The 18,101-nt window shown below is 44.1% G+C and overlaps 1 protein-coding gene across 1 annotated transcript in view; it reads right to left on the reverse strand.

Annotated features, from left to right (window-relative positions):
* CELSR3 (cadherin EGF LAG seven-pass G-type receptor 3) overlaps window positions 1-18,101 on the reverse strand; it is a 786,585-nt gene that overhangs the window by 192,243 nt on the left and 576,241 nt on the right. Inside the window, exons 10-12 of the mRNA XM_078661784.1 lie at window positions 17,410-17,595; window positions 15,570-15,680; window positions 14,035-14,203 (exon numbers count right to left, since the gene is read on the reverse strand). Of these exons, the coding sequence (XP_078517910.1) occupies window positions 14,035-14,203; window positions 15,570-15,680; window positions 17,410-17,595 (466 nt within the window). The remainder of the gene's footprint in view (window positions 1-14,034; window positions 14,204-15,569; window positions 15,681-17,409; window positions 17,596-18,101) is intronic.

Genomic DNA, 18,101 nt, shown 5'->3' on the forward strand with positions numbered 1-18,101 from the left:
CTTCCCCAGCCCAAGCGCATGCAGATAAATGACAACCACACGGGAGCTGCAGTAGATCAGTACTTTATTCTTCGACATACACTCACACTGAGGAAAATTATATTTTGCCTGACCAAAAAAATGTCCTCTACATATACCCTATGTTACATGTCATGTGCATGTCACCCATGCATATTTCCCGTAGTGGCCTGAATCACTAGGCCCCTGCAATCATGTCCTGCATTAGAAATGCCAGTCATCAAAGTCTCCCAAACGTTAAGGTAGCATAAGGCCCATGTATTTGCATTTCATGGCTCTTGACACACTGAAGCTGCAGTTACGTCCCTCCGACCTCGCAAGAGGCTTGCCAAGACAGTATTATGAATAACAGTTATCTGAGGAAAAGTACACAGAACCCGTCCGAGGGAGATAGGCCTAGCCATTCTGTCTCCATTTAAGTAAATCACAGTGCTTGCACCCATAGAAAGCTCATGCAACGAATAAATATGCCCTCTCTGTCTTTTAGTGACGAACAACCTTTGCTTCTTTTGCTTGCTGACTCTAGATATCAGTTGTACTAGATGTGCTGGTCGCCCTGACATAAGAGATCTCTCTGCTAGGTTGAAAGTCAGCCTCCTCCCAGTTACACGTCAATTGCACGTCATGCTCAAAGTTGCACAATTAGGGCACAGTTCGAGCTGGTCATGCCAACTCCTCCTCTAAGTACCCACCCACCTATGACACCTACCTATCACACACCTATGACTCATCAAAGTACACACCCTCATGCACGCCCACATGCTCTTATCTCATTTTCTGTCTTGCGCCTGCTCCTATGTACAAGGAGTGAAAAGTATATAATATAATGTTTTGTTATTAAATGTTAGAAGACTCTTCCTGAACCTCAGAGGTGATGGAACATATTCTCCCTTTGACTCGAGTTATTGGAATAAAGCCCATTTTAACTCAGATACCACGGACTCTGCTTCTCACTTGATGCATGCTAATTGTTAATGCCTAGAAATTCAGCCAGGGTAATATTTTATTTACCACATAATTTGGCGCCCTTACAGTGACATATCCCTTTCCCCACTCGCCGGAGTTGTGGGTCTAGTCTTTGCCCCCTTCTACAGCCGTGACGGACTTCAAAGCGCACCAGCAGGTCTTCCTGCCACTCCCTCAGGCCCACGGAGGAGGACGGACTGCGACCAGGCCTCCATGTGAGGCGGTGAGGAACGCGGGTCGTCTCGACCAGAGGCCCAGCCCGTGAGAGAGCAAGGTCCGAGGTCTCCAGAGGTCCACCTGTTCCAAGGCGCAAGCGTAGTCAAGTCAAGTTTCCGAGGCCTTCAAGTTTCAAGTTCTGCTTTCCCGGTGAGTACCACTATGGGAAATGTATCAAGTTTCAAGACGGGCTCATTATAGATGAGAACGGTCAAGACGTGTGAACCAGCGTGAAAGAAAGGAGGACCGTATTCAACATTACCAGAACAACCAGCATATCTTCTGCAAGACGCACTGTCCTTTCCCTGATGAAGGGGTGTATGTTAACCCCGAAATGCATTGGATACATAAGGATGGTACTACGTCATGTTGAATTGAAATGAATAACCAATAATATGAATGTTGCTTGACAAAGAAAGAAACCTACGAATAATAAAAAAAACCAAATGGAACTTTGCCTGTAAGTCCTTTTTTGAAACCTCTATCACCCATAGAGGAATTAAAGTGTGCCCATAAGGATGGGACCAGTGACCTACTGACCCCACATCATGGCCTGTTAAATGTTGATGTCGAGGGACGCCTGACATCACTTGTGGAGCACCTCAAACAATTGAATAACTTTATTTGAAAATTAGCTGTGCGCCAGCCCTACCCACCTCGAAGTTGTGGAAAAAGCATGTTTTGTGTGGAGGTGCGATTTGCCATGTTATCCAATGGGCGTATTCAGTTTGCAGATTGAATGGTAAATGCCTTGGAACGCTTGATTTAATGTGTTTGGCTCAGAGGTCGGTATAGTTGTAAATAGACCAGTCGAATTGAGATAAAGGTTTGCACAAAGAGTGCTTCAATGTTTTCACGGTTGGAAAGAAAATATGAAACAGACCCATTAGAGAATGTGCTTTAAATTAGTGTAATGCAACAGTGTTTTTTGTTTAAATAGGAATGTTTCTACAGAATATTTTTCCCAATGCAAGCTGCCCTTTAGAATAGCGTGTGAATGTTAGCACACTCACTTAGGAAAATGGCTCTTTGTACATTAATGAACGTGGCCCTTTTTGATAGCTACAATACACTACCATCTTAGTGCATTGCTAAGAGTCCCCTACATTAGTTTGATTTGCATTCATTTAGTTTCAAGGCTCACCTATGTACTTTGACAGGCTGCTTCAATTGATATGTGCAGAGAACAGTCCCCACTAAAATTAGAAAACATGGCCTTTTGAAAAAGTATGAATCTGGCCCTTTTAATGGGTAGAATAGAAAAGCTTACACACTTACTTATGAAAATATTGGTTATGCAATGCAGAAATTAAGGAGTTCGACATGTTATTTTCAAAAAAGTAAAATATGGTGTGTTTCCATGCCATGATTGTTTTGTTCTGTTTATTGTTTCCCTTGCAGCTAGTAGCAGTACAGAATTATTTTAAAATGCTAGCATGTCACTTAGTTACAAAAAAAATATATGTCTTTATTAATTTACTTTTTAACACGTTTTAAAGTTCGCTTCAGTTAGTTAGAGAATAATGGTTCTGGCCTGGGAAGAGATATGTTATGACGTACAAGGAATGTGTTTTTTAACCTTGAGACAGTCCGTCCGAGACCGAGATGGCCTGGCTCCCAGTAAATGTTTATGTAAAGGGAGGGCTACTCCCTCTTGGAGCGAGCAGTGCCTGTCTTGTTGGCCATCCTCCAATTCTTTTCCGCAGACAATTATTGGCTGTCCTCCAGCTGAGTCAGGCTCTTCCTTGCAGCCAGCTTCATTGACTTCAGATAATGTAACGCTTGCAAATGGATAGTTATTCCCCCAGTAGTGTAAACAGAATAATTGGCAGGAGTCTTGCTCTTGCGATGGGTTCAGCATCTGGCAGTCATTCAATTTTAGATCACAGTGTAGCCCGGCTTGGAATTGATTCAAAACTCCGAGCGCGGACATTTTTCTAAAGGGAGGGGCTGTTTCTCACAGAGGCTCCAGCCTTCTGTCTATGACAAGAATACTTTGGTTTTATTCAGATACATTTATAGAACATATTGTAGGTAGTATGGTCATACTGTTCTCAAGATCTAGAGTAGGATCTAGAGTAGGATTTTTCTTTTTTTTTTGTAAACTGCAGAGCTTTTGAATTGAAAATTCATTTTTCTTTATTTATTTATTTCTATGTCATTTATTTTTGCTAGATTGATGACAGTGAGCCCTAGCATTTACAGTCAGACACTAAAGGAACGGCTGGACAGTGTTTACATGCCTACCAACACAGCACTGACATTCTAATTACAGCAAGATCAGAACCAGACTGTGACATTGCATCTCTGACAGTCTTGCACTTTCTGTGTAAAGCAAGTGGTGTACAACACTTGCTTTCCAAGGAGGGTGCACCAGGTATACAGCTAACATAACCATTTATTGGCCTCACTTCTTACAGTATGCATATCTAGCAAACCACTCATACAGTTAACTACACAGGAGGCAGCCATTTTGACTGTTCTCCCTTGGACACAAGAACACACCTTGGCATTTGAGGAATTAAAAAGAGCATTATGTCAAGCGCCAGTTTTAAGCGACTCCATGTCACAGTAAACATTTTATGCTTTTTTATTTTTATTTATTTTTACATTTGACTGTAGCGAGTCTGACAGGATATGAACTGACATTATTTCAACCACACATAGAGATCAGACGTTGTAACATTCTGAATCCTGCAACGCTTTTGCCCTCAAGTACAGTAAATGCACCGCCACATGACTGTGTGGAGGTTGTGAATATAGTGACAAAACCAAGACAAGACCTGTTAAGTCATAGAGACACAGAAAATAGACACCCTGTCAGCACAACCAGCAGAGCTCATCGCTCTGACACAAGCCTGCATAAGAGCCAAGCACTTGAAAGTAAACATTTATACTGACTCACAATACGCTTTTGACGTTGTTCATGATTTCGGGGTTCTGAGGAGAAAGAGAGAGGTTTCTTGAGACCTCCCATGGGACCAAGATTCAGCACAGCCAGCTTATTCAGGCCCTGTTAGAGGCCATACATTTACCTACAGCCGTTTCTATCCTGAAATATAAAGCTCGTACCAAAGTTACAGACACCATTACCCAGGGTAATGACCTGGCAGACCGAACAGCTCAGACAGCACAGACACCACCAGACACGACAAGGACAGAGGTACCATTACTGACAACATGTATGACAGTCAGGGATCCCACTCAAGATGTACTCGACATACAGACACATGCCACCACAGATGAGATAAAGAAATGGACTGAACAAGAAGGGGTCCAGATTAACCATGGTTAAGCACATGGTTTCTTTCAGATTCTATGGTACAAGTAATCATAAGCCCAACACATAGTCCCGCACACTTGGGAGAGAAGGCAATGCTAGACAGCTTACAGAACATTTGGTTTAACAAGCAGCGAACATGTATGATCTATTACCAGTTCAATCCAGGTAAAGGCATTCCGGTGGAACAAGGCGGATTTCATCCTCCTGACCACCCTTTTGAGGTTCTCCAGATGGATTATATCCAAATGGACAGATGTAGAGGTTACAAGTACGTCTTAGCAGTTGTGTGTGCACTGTCTAGATGGACAGAAGCATATCCAGTTCCAGATTATACTGCTGTTACAACAGCCAGACAATTAGTGCGCAGTACTTCCCCAGATATGAACTACCTCATGTGATCTATTCAGATAATGATCAGCCATCACCTCTGAACTAATGAAACAAGTGTCCCTTCTGTTAGGTTATACATGGGAAATTCCATTGTGTCAGACACCCAGAAGCAGTAGGCCTTGTAGAAAGACATAATATGACCCTCAAGACAAAAATTGCTAAGATCTGTACAGAAATAGGCGTGGATTGGATGGCTGCCTTGCCGGTTGCCCTCTTTTACATGCGTATGGTAGCTCATTCCAGAACAGGCCTATCTCCTTATGGAGTATATATGTGGGGTACGCCTATGCCAAAGAAAACTAACTGATGTTGACAGTAACATTCTGACAGATTACCTGGCTTCCTTGATTTCTGCACTACTCTCTTGTTGTTCACAGGTTGCTGCCGCCTTCCCTGACAACACCCAGGTCAAGGAACATGCCATAGCACCAGAGGATTCTATACTTGTGTCCGGATCTTTGATCGTTCAAGTCCCCTTGAGCCACGTTGGAAGACGCCAAAGTTGGTGGAAGGACGTAAAGGCCGAACTCACCTTCATCACTATTTGGAACTTTGGAACTTTGGAACTTTGGAACTTTGGAACTTTGAAACTTTTAATAAAGAAGACCTTTGCTAGAAAATACCCCTCAGCAATAGGTCTAGATTAAGAACTAGCAAGTCAGACGTAGTTTAATTGTTTAAGCCCACCCGGTGGTGAATCGGTTAGACTCGATTCTGACATGCATAAGATCACAAACAAGAATAGTAAAAACGAGAATAGCAAGAAGAGAGATAAGAAGGAAAAGCACTGCAAGATAATACGCAGTAGATGTATAGTTACTTTGATCATCCTTTTAATTCTGTGCATTGTTATAATTGGTGTTAGTTTATTGCTACATGTTTTCTTTCCCATTTCCTCACATATACACTCTTCCAGTAACAGTACCATAGAGCATACATTTAGTGACCTGCCTCCCCATGAACTGTCATATCGACTTGCACTACGTAACAATACATTTATTCGAATGTTACACCATTCTCATCAGACCAGCAATGCGACCGATTGCTGGGTATGTGGCCAAATGCCACCTTATCAAGAGACGAAGGGAGTCTTGCCCTTCTACCCTTTACCGTTCTCACACAATGGTTCGTGTGGAGCATGGTTTGCTCTAATGACCTCAATAGATAGAAGGTACATAGCTTATCCAGGTGGCTGGATATACGGAAACCTGAATAAAGTAATGAATGAAGTATGCTTTCCAGACAAAGACGGATTCCCCCAAAGAAAGGGATCCGATTTAGAGAATGAAGAGTACGAACAGGGAAATGCATCTGTTAATTTTATAATGTTAAACGTTCAGCCCAAGCAAAACACAGGTCCACCGTTTATATCAGTCCTGCCAGCAAAAGGTGATTTATGTGTTAGTAAGAAAGGCTCAGTACATATGGGACACAGCAAGTGTAACACTGTAGTAGAGTTTAATGATGAAGGACTTTCTTCTTTCAAAACATCACGCCATACCTATTTCATTTGTGGTCAGACAGCCTATGTACATCTGCCCTTAGACTGGGGTGGGACTTGTTATATAGCATTCTTATTGCCACCCGTTTTTCTAGCCCCATCAAATTATCATAGAGATTCACGACTAGAACATGTTAGACAAAAGAGAGAGACAGATTCTGCAGGTATCGATCAGACTGAAACAGCTTTGGAGCAATATACAGATTTCAACAAAGGATTCTTTTTCTTCATAGGTCCCGTCCAAAACAGTAAACTGATACGCAGGTTAACAAGCACTCTTGAAACAGTTGTAAATATAACTGCATCTGCCCTGGCGAACTTGACCCAGGAACAGTCTGCTATTAGACTTGTCGTTCTTCAAAACCGCCTCGTTCTAGACGTCATCTTGGTGGATAGGGGCGGAGCTTGTAGAGTGATCCGATCTAGTTGTTGCATTTTCATCCCAGATAATGCACCATCTGTGTACGAAGCAATAACAAGGCTCCACAAGATTGCTCATGCCATACATCAAGACCCAGGCACATGGACTTGGTCCAGTTGGTTCTGGGGTGTAATATCTGCATGGGGATGGAAAGTTATGTCCTTCCTAGGAATGGCCCTACTTATGGTATTTGGTTGCTGTCTCTGTCTGCAGTGTGGTCCGGCGATTTGCGGCCTGTGTGCCACTGCCTGTATTCCCCATCCACGTAAACAAAGAGTTAAAGATGAACAAATGATTCTGTATGATGAACTATACGGTCTCATGAATATAGATGTATCCTAAAGGGTTATGTAGGGGACAAGGAGGGAATGAGGAAAATGATATTTTGCCTGACCAAAAAAATGTCCTCTACATATACCCTATGTTACATGTCATGTGCATGTCACCCATGCATATTTCCCGTAGTGGCCTGAATCACTAGGCCCCTGCAATCATGTCCTGCATTAGAAATGCCAGTCATCAAAGTCTCCCAAACGTTAAGGTAGCATAAGGCCCATGTATTTGCATTTCATGGCTCTTGACACACTGAAGCTGCAGTTACGTCCCTCCGACCTCGCAAGAGGCCTGCCAAGACAGTATTATGAATAACAGTTATCTGAGGAAAAGTACACAGAACCCGTCCGAGGGAGATAGGCCTAGCCATTCTGTCTCCATTTAAGTAAATCACAGTGCTTGCACCCATAGAAAGCTCATGCAACGAATAAATATGCCCTCTCTGTCTTTTAGTGACGAACAACCTTTGCTTCTTTTGCTTGCTGACTCTAGATATCAGTTGTACTAGATGTGCTGGTCGCCCTGACATAAGAGATCTCTCTGCTAGGTTGAAAGTCAGCCTCCTCCCAGTTACACGTCAATTGCACGTCATGCTCAAAGTTGCACAATTAGGGCACAGTTCGAGCTGGTCATGCCAACTCCTCCTCTAAGTACCCACCCACCTATGACACCTACCTATCACACACCTATGACTCATCAAAGTACACACCCTCATGCACGCCCACATGCTCTTATCTCATTTTCTGTCTTGCGCCTGCTCCTATGTACAAGGAGTGAAAAGTATATAATATAATGTTTTGTTATTAAATGTTAGAAGACTCTTCCTGAACCTCAGAGGTGATGGAACATATTCTCCCTTTGACTCGAGTTATTGGAATAAAGCCCATTTTAACTCAGATACCACGGACTCTGCTTCTCACTTGATGCATGCTAATTGTTAATGCCTAGAAATTCAGCCAGGGTAATATTTTATTTACCACAACACTCACTGCTCAATACATCATACTTCCCATTAACTACGCCCTAACACCTTTCCATATATTACGTACTTCCTGTTTAGAGCCCGCCCACAAGGGCCAAAGTGCGCATAACATCAATATGCTACATATCCCCCTTTGTTAAATAAAAGTGGGTGACATCGCTAAAATCACATTTCCTCGATTAGTCGGCGCTGTGCTTGCACTTGCCTGCCGGCTCGGGTGTGAGGTGATCAAGGTCCACCTGGATCGGGCGGCATAGGCTCAGGAGCTTGAGCCAGGCCTGCTGGCGGTGTTGCCCCACCTGTGGTTTCACAAGAGTAGTGGTAGGTGTTTAAAATGTGATGTGTCACCCTATGTCCCTTACAATCCATGACAAGGAGTGTCCATTTTCCATCTTCGTCTCTGCTTAACCAGTACCTAGTCTCCTTTGTCAAACACTGTGTCCTGGACATGGCGACGCTGATTTGCATGCGCTTTCATTTTCCTTTTCCAAGTCAGGTCGGTGTCCCGAACCATGTCAGTATTCACTGATCGATTCAGGGTCCATTGGGGTAGTTTTGTTCTGATGGCTCTCTCAAATAACAAGGTGGCTGGACTCTCATCAGTTGTGGAGTGAGGAGCTGATCGTTTGGCCCAGAGAACCTGGCACATGGCTTGGTTCAGATCAGTTACCTCCATGGACGCTCACTGAATGACCCTCTTGAGGGAGCCCATGAATCGGTCAACTACACCATTGGCTTGGGGCCACAGGGGTGTACTCTTTTGGGGTTTGATGTTGAGCCTGAAAAGAAATTATTTGAACTCTTCGCTGTTAAAGGGCAGGCTATTAACAGATTTAAGGATTTTGAGGATACCCCAAATTGCAAAGATGTCAACAAGCCCTTCTATGACTTTGTCATGGCTTGTCCAAGATAGGTCTTCCACCAAAGGAAAACGTAAATATTTGTCTATGAATACCATGATATGGTGTCTATTTCTTATAGGTCCAAAATAAAAAATTGTAAACCTCTCCCAGGCATGGTCGGGAAGGTTGGACAATGTCACTGGGTGCTGCGTCACCTTGGGGGACATACAATTGCAAATGTGTTGCACCTTTAGCTCCCTCTTGACTAGCTCATCTTCCCGAGGGAACCACATTCGATCTCTTAAGGCTCTTTTGGTGGCTACGATAAGATGGTGTCCTACACGGGCCACCTCAATGACCTGCTGTTTTAGGCTTCCAGGTATGACGATTCTCAAGCCTCGCAGTATAACACCTTCTTGGGTGACTAATCATCCTGTTTATTTTTGAACTTTTGGAATTCAACATCATCTGCAAGCGGATGGGTACTTCTCCTCCATGATTTGTGGTAATAAGTTATTTGATTATGGTCATGTCTTTATCTGCATTGGTGGTAGCAATGATTTGTTCCATTGACAGAGCCGCTGGTGTGCTGGATCTCACAATAAAGTTGAGATATGCTTCAGCTGTCTTGGATGTCGAACTGTGATGATATAGCATCACTGATGAAAAGTAATCTGCTAGGTTTTGATCCTTCCCAGGTTTATGCACAATCTCATAATCATACTCTTGCAGTCTTAACCCCCACCTCTCGATGACAGGACGCATCTTAGCCTTCGGGTTTCCAAAAATTGGAAGCAACGACTGGTGATCTGCTATGACAGTGAATAGTTTTCCACGGAGGAATACATTAAAATGTTTGCAGGCCCACACCAGAACCAGACTCTCCTTCTTCGGCTGAGAGTAGACATGTTCTGCTTCAGATACGCTTCGATTGAGATAGGCCACAATGTGTCCCTGAGCATTCAGATGGCCATTGTGTTTAGCAAGGATGGCCCTTAGCCCTACCAGGCTTGCATCAACCGTTATTTCAATATGTAACTTGAGGTCAAAGTAGGCCATTTCAGTTGCATTCTCAATCATGTTTAATGTCTTTGAAACTCTGGTCGCAAACCGGAGACCATTGAAACTGTACATTTCGCTTTGCCAAGTCTCTCAATGGGACACTCACTGTGACATTGTGAATGTATCTTGAGCAATAACTGGCCATGCCTAGAAAGGATTGTGCCATGGTGACATCCTGGGGGGGCAAGTCAATGACAGTGCTCGCACCTTGTGTGGGTCTGGAGTCATCCCCTCATCAGAGAATATGTGCCCAAAAAACTTGAGTTTGCTGTTGTGAAACTCACACTTTGCGGTGTTCAGAGTGCGATCTGCATCAGTAAGCAACTGGCTTACTTGGGTAAGGGCTTTGCCGTATTCTTTCTGTGTTCTCCCAAAATACAGCATATCATCAATGTAATTGAAATCATGTGTAAAAGGTTAGATTAATCAACCAATAACATCCTGAACTATCTCAGCAGCTGAAGATACTCCTAAACCCAGTCTCTAATATCTCAACAAACTAACTTGAGTCAAAAAGGTAGTAAAGTACCTGCAGTTCACCTCCAACTTGATGGTATACTTTATTCAAGTCAAGACGGGAAAACATTTTGGCTCTATTCAATTGCATGACCATGCCGCTATATGTGAAGTAGACCAGGGTGTCTCCACATCTCAATGGTTTTGTTTGCCTGTGCATATCAACGCAAATGCGCTCTGCTCTGCTACTGTATCTTTTTGGTACTACTACTATGGGCAAAACCCATGGCATGGGACCTGCGGAGTGTTCAGTGAAGTGATATTTTAAGAATGCTTCCAACTCTTTCTCTACAGCTTCTTGTAAATGAAAAGCAACTTTACGGTGCTGCTGGTCAACAGGGTGAATGTCTTAATTGATATGAAGCAGTACTTTAATTTTCTTGAGTTTTCCCAGTCCATGTAACAATGACAGAAATCAGCTTGTGATCTCAGACTGAGCACAGAGGTTGTAGTTGAGGGATATCAACCCCATGTCAGCAGAAGTGGCAAAACTGAGGAAACAGGCACTCAATGAAGTCCCTTGTAGAACATGAATGGTGCCTTGCACCAATGTCTTTTTGTGTCGCATTGTCGCTGTGAATGACCCTTCGCTTTGAAATGGGTCAGAAGTGAACCAGTTATATACCATCGTGCCTGAGGAAGTAAGGCTAGAAATAGAGGAATAGGCTGTAAAATTGACTGTGATTAAAGTTATTGGGTGATTGTTCACTTTCAATCTGATTTCGGAACAGAGTCCAAATGAAGTTTTTGCTTTGTTTGGTGAGCTTTCTTTGAACTGTGATCTTCTTTACATGCAGCTCACTCCAAATGCGCCTGCTGTCCTTTGGAAGATGGGGTGGGAATCACACAACAGGAGGTCACCCGTATACCCAATTGAGACCTGGGTTATGAATGTCTGTAACAAAAACGACGTCTTAACAGGTAATATTTGGAAGACCATTAATAAAACATGTACATTAGTTGCAAAAAGGAAGGGCAGGGAGACTCGAAGGGTGTATGAGTGATGCAAGGAGCATTCTGTATTTAGAACAGGCATGAAAGAGACTTTTCGGCTAACGAGTGGTTTGTTACAGAAATTAAATTACATGGAATTAACAATTTTGCGAACCGTAGAGTTGCGCCAAGAGTTGCGCTAAAAGGTCCTTCTACGATCTCTTCTAAATACTGTTATTATTGTCTGCCCCGTGCTGTTCTCTGTTGTGTCACTTGCGCCGTTCACCTTGTTTTTCGCGACCACATATGTGCACAGGTGTTTTGGGGTTACTCTCACATCCAATGTAAATAGTGCTGATACTGTTCCCTTGTTGATACATGTTCTAAATACAGAATGCTCCATGTATCACTCATAAATCCTTTGAGTCTCCATGTCCTTCCTTTTTGCTACTAATGTGCATGTTTTATTAACGGTCTTCCAAATAATACCTGTTGAGATGTTTTTGTTACATAAGTCCTTTAAATGTAAATGTAAATGTAAATGTACAGGAATTTATATAGCGCAAATCACCGAGCGGTTTCTAAGCGCTTGCTTAGGGAACCCGTCCTGGTATTCCCCTGTGAGATAACCCCGGTAGGGTATCCGCAAGGTGAAAGCCAGGCATCCCGCCGCGAGGGGCCGTTGTGGAGATTAAGCAAGCTATTGCCCAGAGTCGCAGAGTGTCAACCTGTGAATCGAGTAGGCCCCGGAGCGAGAATTGTCGAGTCCATGGACATTTTTTAGGACTCAAGACCCCGCCGAGCCGGGAATTGAACCCTGGTCCCTGGCTGACGTCTGCTTCCAGGTCTGCCTCCTCTAACCAGTGAGCCACACTTCTCCACTTTGGTAGATCTCATCAGTGCACACCTATCTTCTTCGCTGGTACTCAATAGTGACATTGAAGAAACTTTTTACAATGAGCTTGATGAAGACTGATCTTGCCTGGTTTCGACTTGTCGTAGCTGATGTTGCTTTTTGGTTTTAGGGGCATGGTGAGAATGTTCTTGGAGTGTTCCTGCGTCCATCTTTTCTTGCTGTAGTGATGCACTTGATTTTTCTTTCGCTCGGCACACAGCTTTAAAATGGTTCTCTTTCCCACAACCTTAGCAGACGTATCCTATGGCTGAACATTTACCTTCATGGGGAAACGTAAATCCATATCAGAAGCATATCTTTGTTTTCTTTGACAATGTTGACTTATGTGTATCTTGTTTATGCATGCGACTCATTGTGTGTGGTTCCTGTTTCCATGTCAGCAGCTTGTCGGCCTGCTCGTTCTTCTGCTCTTGCAGCCATCTGCATTTTCTCTAGACTGTGTGTTTTTCTCAGCATGTGTCTTCTGAATGAATATGAAAGGCAGCCATCAATGACTCTGAGGCACATGGTTTAGTGAGTGCATCAAGTCTTTCAACAAATTCATCCGTTGTTTCACCAACCTTTTGTCATGCTTGGTTGAAAATATACCCTTCATAGTCTACATTCGGCATTGGATTGAACTTGGCCTCCAATGCTTCTATTACCTTTTGGTATGATTTTACATCAGCCTGTGGGATATTCAGTAGCACTTCTTTCACTCCATCACCTGCAAGGTTTTTCAAATATTTTATGATCTTCTTGCCATTTTCTTCCTCTAGTGCATCTAGTGCATCATTAAATGTTTCGATCCACGCAGCCCACCTGGCACTAATGTTCTGCTTCTTAGAAGTGTTGAAAGGCAGTGGCGGGTTCAGGAACATGGCTGCATTGAATTTAGTGCTCTCTTTTGCCACCATTGTGTTGGCACATGCCATTAAGGTGATCGCGAAACAGGCTGGATCCGACAACAACTGCAAGCAGAAGCTGCCTTAGAAGCATGTGTCGCATTATGCTTCAATCGTCTGTAAGTTCTCTGTTTCTTGTACCTTGCTGATGTGATAGTTATTTCTTGCTTTGTCTGATTAGTTGCTCTCCATTTGGTGTGTGGCGCAGCGTCTCTGTCGACCACCTCGTCGGTGGGCGTTTTGAATATGCTCCTCTGTAGGGCCTTTGAGTTCTTCTGCGGCTATGTATGGGCTTGAGCAGGGCTTTGACTCCACATAATCCGGTCGCAGACTGTTCTGCATTGATTCTGGGCACACATAGGACACACAAGTAGTTTGCTGTCTCATTGCAAACTCTCAACAAGAGGGGTCTCCCCTAATCATCGCAAGTAGTCGCATCTTCGCCAGCCCAGGACATAAATTATGCCACACAGGAGCTGCGGTGGATCATTACTTTATTCTTCTGCACACACTCACACACAGTGCCTATTACATCATATATTCCCATTACCTGCACCCTAAAACCTCCCCACATATTAAGTTTTTCCTGTTCAGAGGGTCCTAGTGAACATAACAGCAATATGCTGTGCAGCTTTAAATCATATAATAGTTGAACAGAAGGAACACAGAAAGTTATTTGCGATCACTAAAACAATCTTCTGGTTTGAGGTTACCTGAACACATATACAAATAAAACAATTCCAACAAAGTCTATGGGGTCTGTGCTCTTACCTGGCTCACAAACACAGATGTAGGACCCCCACTCATCTCTGCACACACTGTTAGGGTGGCACGGGCTGGAGTCGCAAGGGTTGGGCACAACGCATCCCGCCTCAACATTTAGGGAGCTGCTGGCCTTGGGTAATGTAATCCCTGCTGGAGTGTCACCCAGTCGCACCCCCTGAAACACAAATAGAAACGATGACACATAGTGAAAAGACTCAATTCTACCTTTGGAGTCTTCGTGACACAGTGAGAGAGGCTGGGTTTAATGGCCTCAGTACAATGGCGAGCACTCCGGACAAGACAGTAAGGAGAGGCCAAGCCCTATTCATTTTAAAATCAAATGTAATAGGTCTTATGGGGAGGATTTGATATGTGCATTAATTCAAGCTTATGTTGGTCCTAATTCTTTGATATGGCGCACATGGACTATGAAGGCCACTTTGTGAAAACAGAGTGGGCCTTATGCACTACTAGTCTCAAGCATTGTTTCTTGTCCCATAATTTGTAACATGACCCTACGGGTGCGGAAAGGAAAACAAGTTTGAATCTCCATTTACCCAACTGTTTTTCTTCCCTGCACCATCCTGAAAACATAGATCTTACCTGGAGATGATCTGGTGGTACTGGGTATCTTCTGGAGATATCTCCTGAACTTTTGTTGCCATAAGGGAAAGCCGGTTTTCCCAAGTAGCAACAATGTGGGCCCATATTTGGCAAGGATCATAAACGAGCCTCCATTGGTGCTCCGTGTTATAGAAAGCCCCACTTAACTCACTCTAGAGTAGACATAGCCTGGGAAGCTTTGCAAACTGTGGCTCTTTGTAAACTATGGGCTCCAAGTCCTGCTCTGTTTCATAACCAAGCCATTTCTGTGGCTGGTTCAGAAAATGGCCCCATTTGCCACATTTAACATTGCACAAAAGCCACCTTTGAATAAATCCTGTGATGTATACTTTACAGTCTTGTTATTCTGATTTTGTGAAAGATGCAGAAAGAGGGGAAGTTTGATGTATTTCAGATTTCTTCTAATGCACTCTGCCCGCACTGGGACAAGATTCCTTGTCTGAGGCACACCACAATTAGCAAGATCACACCACTCCCTCTGGATGAGATCTTTCAACCAGTGATGCAAGATGTGCTTCAGAAAAGGAGTCTTGTCCCAGTGTGGGCAGAGAGCATTAGAAGAAATCTGAAACACAGCAGAAGTTAGCCTCTCACCTGTATGCAGCCTTCCATGTCATTCCACACACCCCATGGCTTCAGCTGTCCTCTCTCAGACCATCAGGGTTAGCCTCTCACCTGTATTCAGCCTTCTATGCCGTTCTGCACACCCCATGGCTTCAGCTGCCCTCTCCCAGACCATTGGGGTTAGCCTCTCACCTGTATGCAGCCTTTCATGTCCTTCCGCACACCTCATGGCCTCAGCTGCCCTCTCCCAGACCATCAAGGTTAGCCTCTCACCTGTATGCAGCCTTCCATCCCATTACGCACCTCCCCGGCCTCAGCTGCCCTCTCCCAGACCATCAAGGTTAGCCTCTCACCTGTATGCAGCCTTCCATCCCATTCCGCACCTCCCCGGATTCCAGCAGTCCTCCAACATGCAGATGTTTCACCTTCAGACCATGGAGCTCATTCCCAACAACAACAGTGTCCTGCAGGAGGCAAAGAGAGAATGGCATTTTTTCAAGAGTTCACGTCATCACACTCAGGCAAACATCTCCAAATAAGCCTTTTCTATTTGGATCCAAAAACAACACACAACTCAGTTCACATAAACTGTTTCTGTTGTAATGGGCCCCTACATTCTCAACAGTTTTGATACAACAGTTTCAATGGGCATTGTGGTTTTCTTGAATTCCCAACACAAAGTCATGCCAAGCCGTGCTGGAACAAAACCTGTCTTAGTCAAGAAGACTTTTCCCATCCTGCAATCTATTTACACAATCTGAAAAAGAATCTTTATATGCTGAGCTGTTCTCTGCTGCTCAGGCTTTGGGCCTTAGGCACAGCACGCTTCCATGAAATCATACTGTCTTCTTGTACTGCTGAGACTGATCACTGGTACACTCCACCCCCACATGCAGATGCAATCACAGTTTCCAGCTTAACTGCCCTGGACCTATCCTGACTCCAAAGTACTAGTTCATAAAACGCTCCTCCTCGCAGTCTCTCATCATCTCACACATAACCCTAGCACTTTTCCCTTGAGCCCTCTCAGAGGGCTTAAACATGCTTAGAGGGTGAGCTTGCTTTCACTCTTTCTAACATGGTAGCCAGACTTATTCTGAGGGCTGTTCACTCGCTTAACCAATTGCAGAAGATTTACCCATGGCAATAATATGAGCTGAATACCTTAGACCACTTCAGTGTGTCAAAGTGAAGCTTAGTGGGTGAGCGGCCTACTGCCTATCATCAATCACATGTCCTAATTACATGAAGCCCAACAAGATCAATCCAAAGGTTCTTGAGCCACGCCTGCATGAACTGGTCATCAGCTCTTGCATGCAATGCTTCAGGGCTGGACAGGCCTTTTATTCCACTGGGAATATCCGAGATGGGATACAGCTCTTGGAAGCCGGTTGTGGACACCCAGGGCCGCTCTTGGTGCCTCTGTCACTTTGCTCAGCTCCTGAGGTTAACTGCAGCCAGCACGAGGAGCCTTCAAGAGACAGAGAGAAAAAGAGAGCGCGGGAGGGGGACGGTAGAGAAAATGTGATCAGAGGAAGAGAGATAGGACAGAAAGAGAGAAGGAGAAAGGATGGATGGAGAGAGAGAGATTGCTCAAGGAGACGAAGGGAGCGGGACTGGTTTCAGCATTTTTGCCAGAGTGGCTCTTGGTTCCCCGGTCTTGCCTGAATACCTACACATGCTACTGTGGTGCTGATAAAATGGATCTGAATTAACAATGGACACCCAAGAACCAACAGGCAAAGTTGCATAAAAACAAACCTGCTTTTTAAGATTTAAAATCAAAGATTAGGAGCACTTGAAGTTTTCAATAACCGTCAAAAAGTTATACGTAGGATCACACTTCAGACACAAACCAAGAGACCTCTGTAAGTCAAAGTTACATGAGGATGTTGTTGGCCTATGGCACATGCTTGCACCCTTCCTTGGCCTATACTCCGTTATGCTACTTCCCTTTTTACGCTCCTCCCTGTAAAGCCCTATCCTGGATACTGCATGCCGTTTTCTTGCATCTAGGCTTGCACTATCAAATACATACATAAAGACAGACCATAAACGTTCTTTTGCTTTGTTTGTTATATGGAATTGACTCTGACATTTCTTGCATCATGTGAAGACTTTGTGACGGATGCTCAGGTCGTGGCTTGTGATCATACCCTTCCCTGCTCTGAAAGTCCCTGGTGCAGCACTCACCTGGTAGAACCCAAAGTCAAGGTTGACGGTGATGATGTAGCGGGTCTCACGCCCGCTACGCACATCCCGCAGCTCCAGCTGTAAGTCGTGCCACCTCCCATCACTCAACATCATCTGGTCCAGGAGGAGGGTGTTGGTGCGACTGCTGCCCCTGTTCACCGAGAAGGAAAGGAGACCGGACACCAGCTGTGGAAGGACAAACGAAAAAGGAAAATAGTTTCTTCCTGAAATCCAGTTCAAGGACTCGCGGGGTACACCGGACTGTACAAGGGGACAGATTGGTCTACTGCGGAGCAGGACATTTCTGCAAGGCTGCATTCTGTTACGCATCCAATTACAAATCTATACTCATCCATAAACATAAGACATCAATAAACATGATGCAGGATTAACATTCTCAGTCTACTCAGGATGCCTTTAGATATAACTTGTTTTATTTGAGGAGCATGCTGCGAAGCACATCAGTCAACACAAGATACAACATACCTTGTCCAGCAAAGTGACATGCCTGTGTGAACCAGAGGCTACAGGAGCTCATCTCGCAACAGGTTGCTCTTCTGGGTTGCAGCGGGTGGTACTGCAACCCAGGTACCCAAACACAGAAACCAAGAAGTGTGTAGAAGACACGCTTCTGATGTTCTGTACATTTACCGAACACTAGAACTCCATTGGATCAAGCTTTGTGAATAGAA

The sequence above is a fragment of the Lissotriton helveticus genome, chromosome 9, assembly GCF_964261635.1.
Source record: "Lissotriton helveticus chromosome 9, aLisHel1.1, whole genome shotgun sequence".
NCBI classification, from domain to species: Eukaryota; Metazoa; Chordata; class Amphibia; order Caudata; family Salamandridae; genus Lissotriton; species Lissotriton helveticus.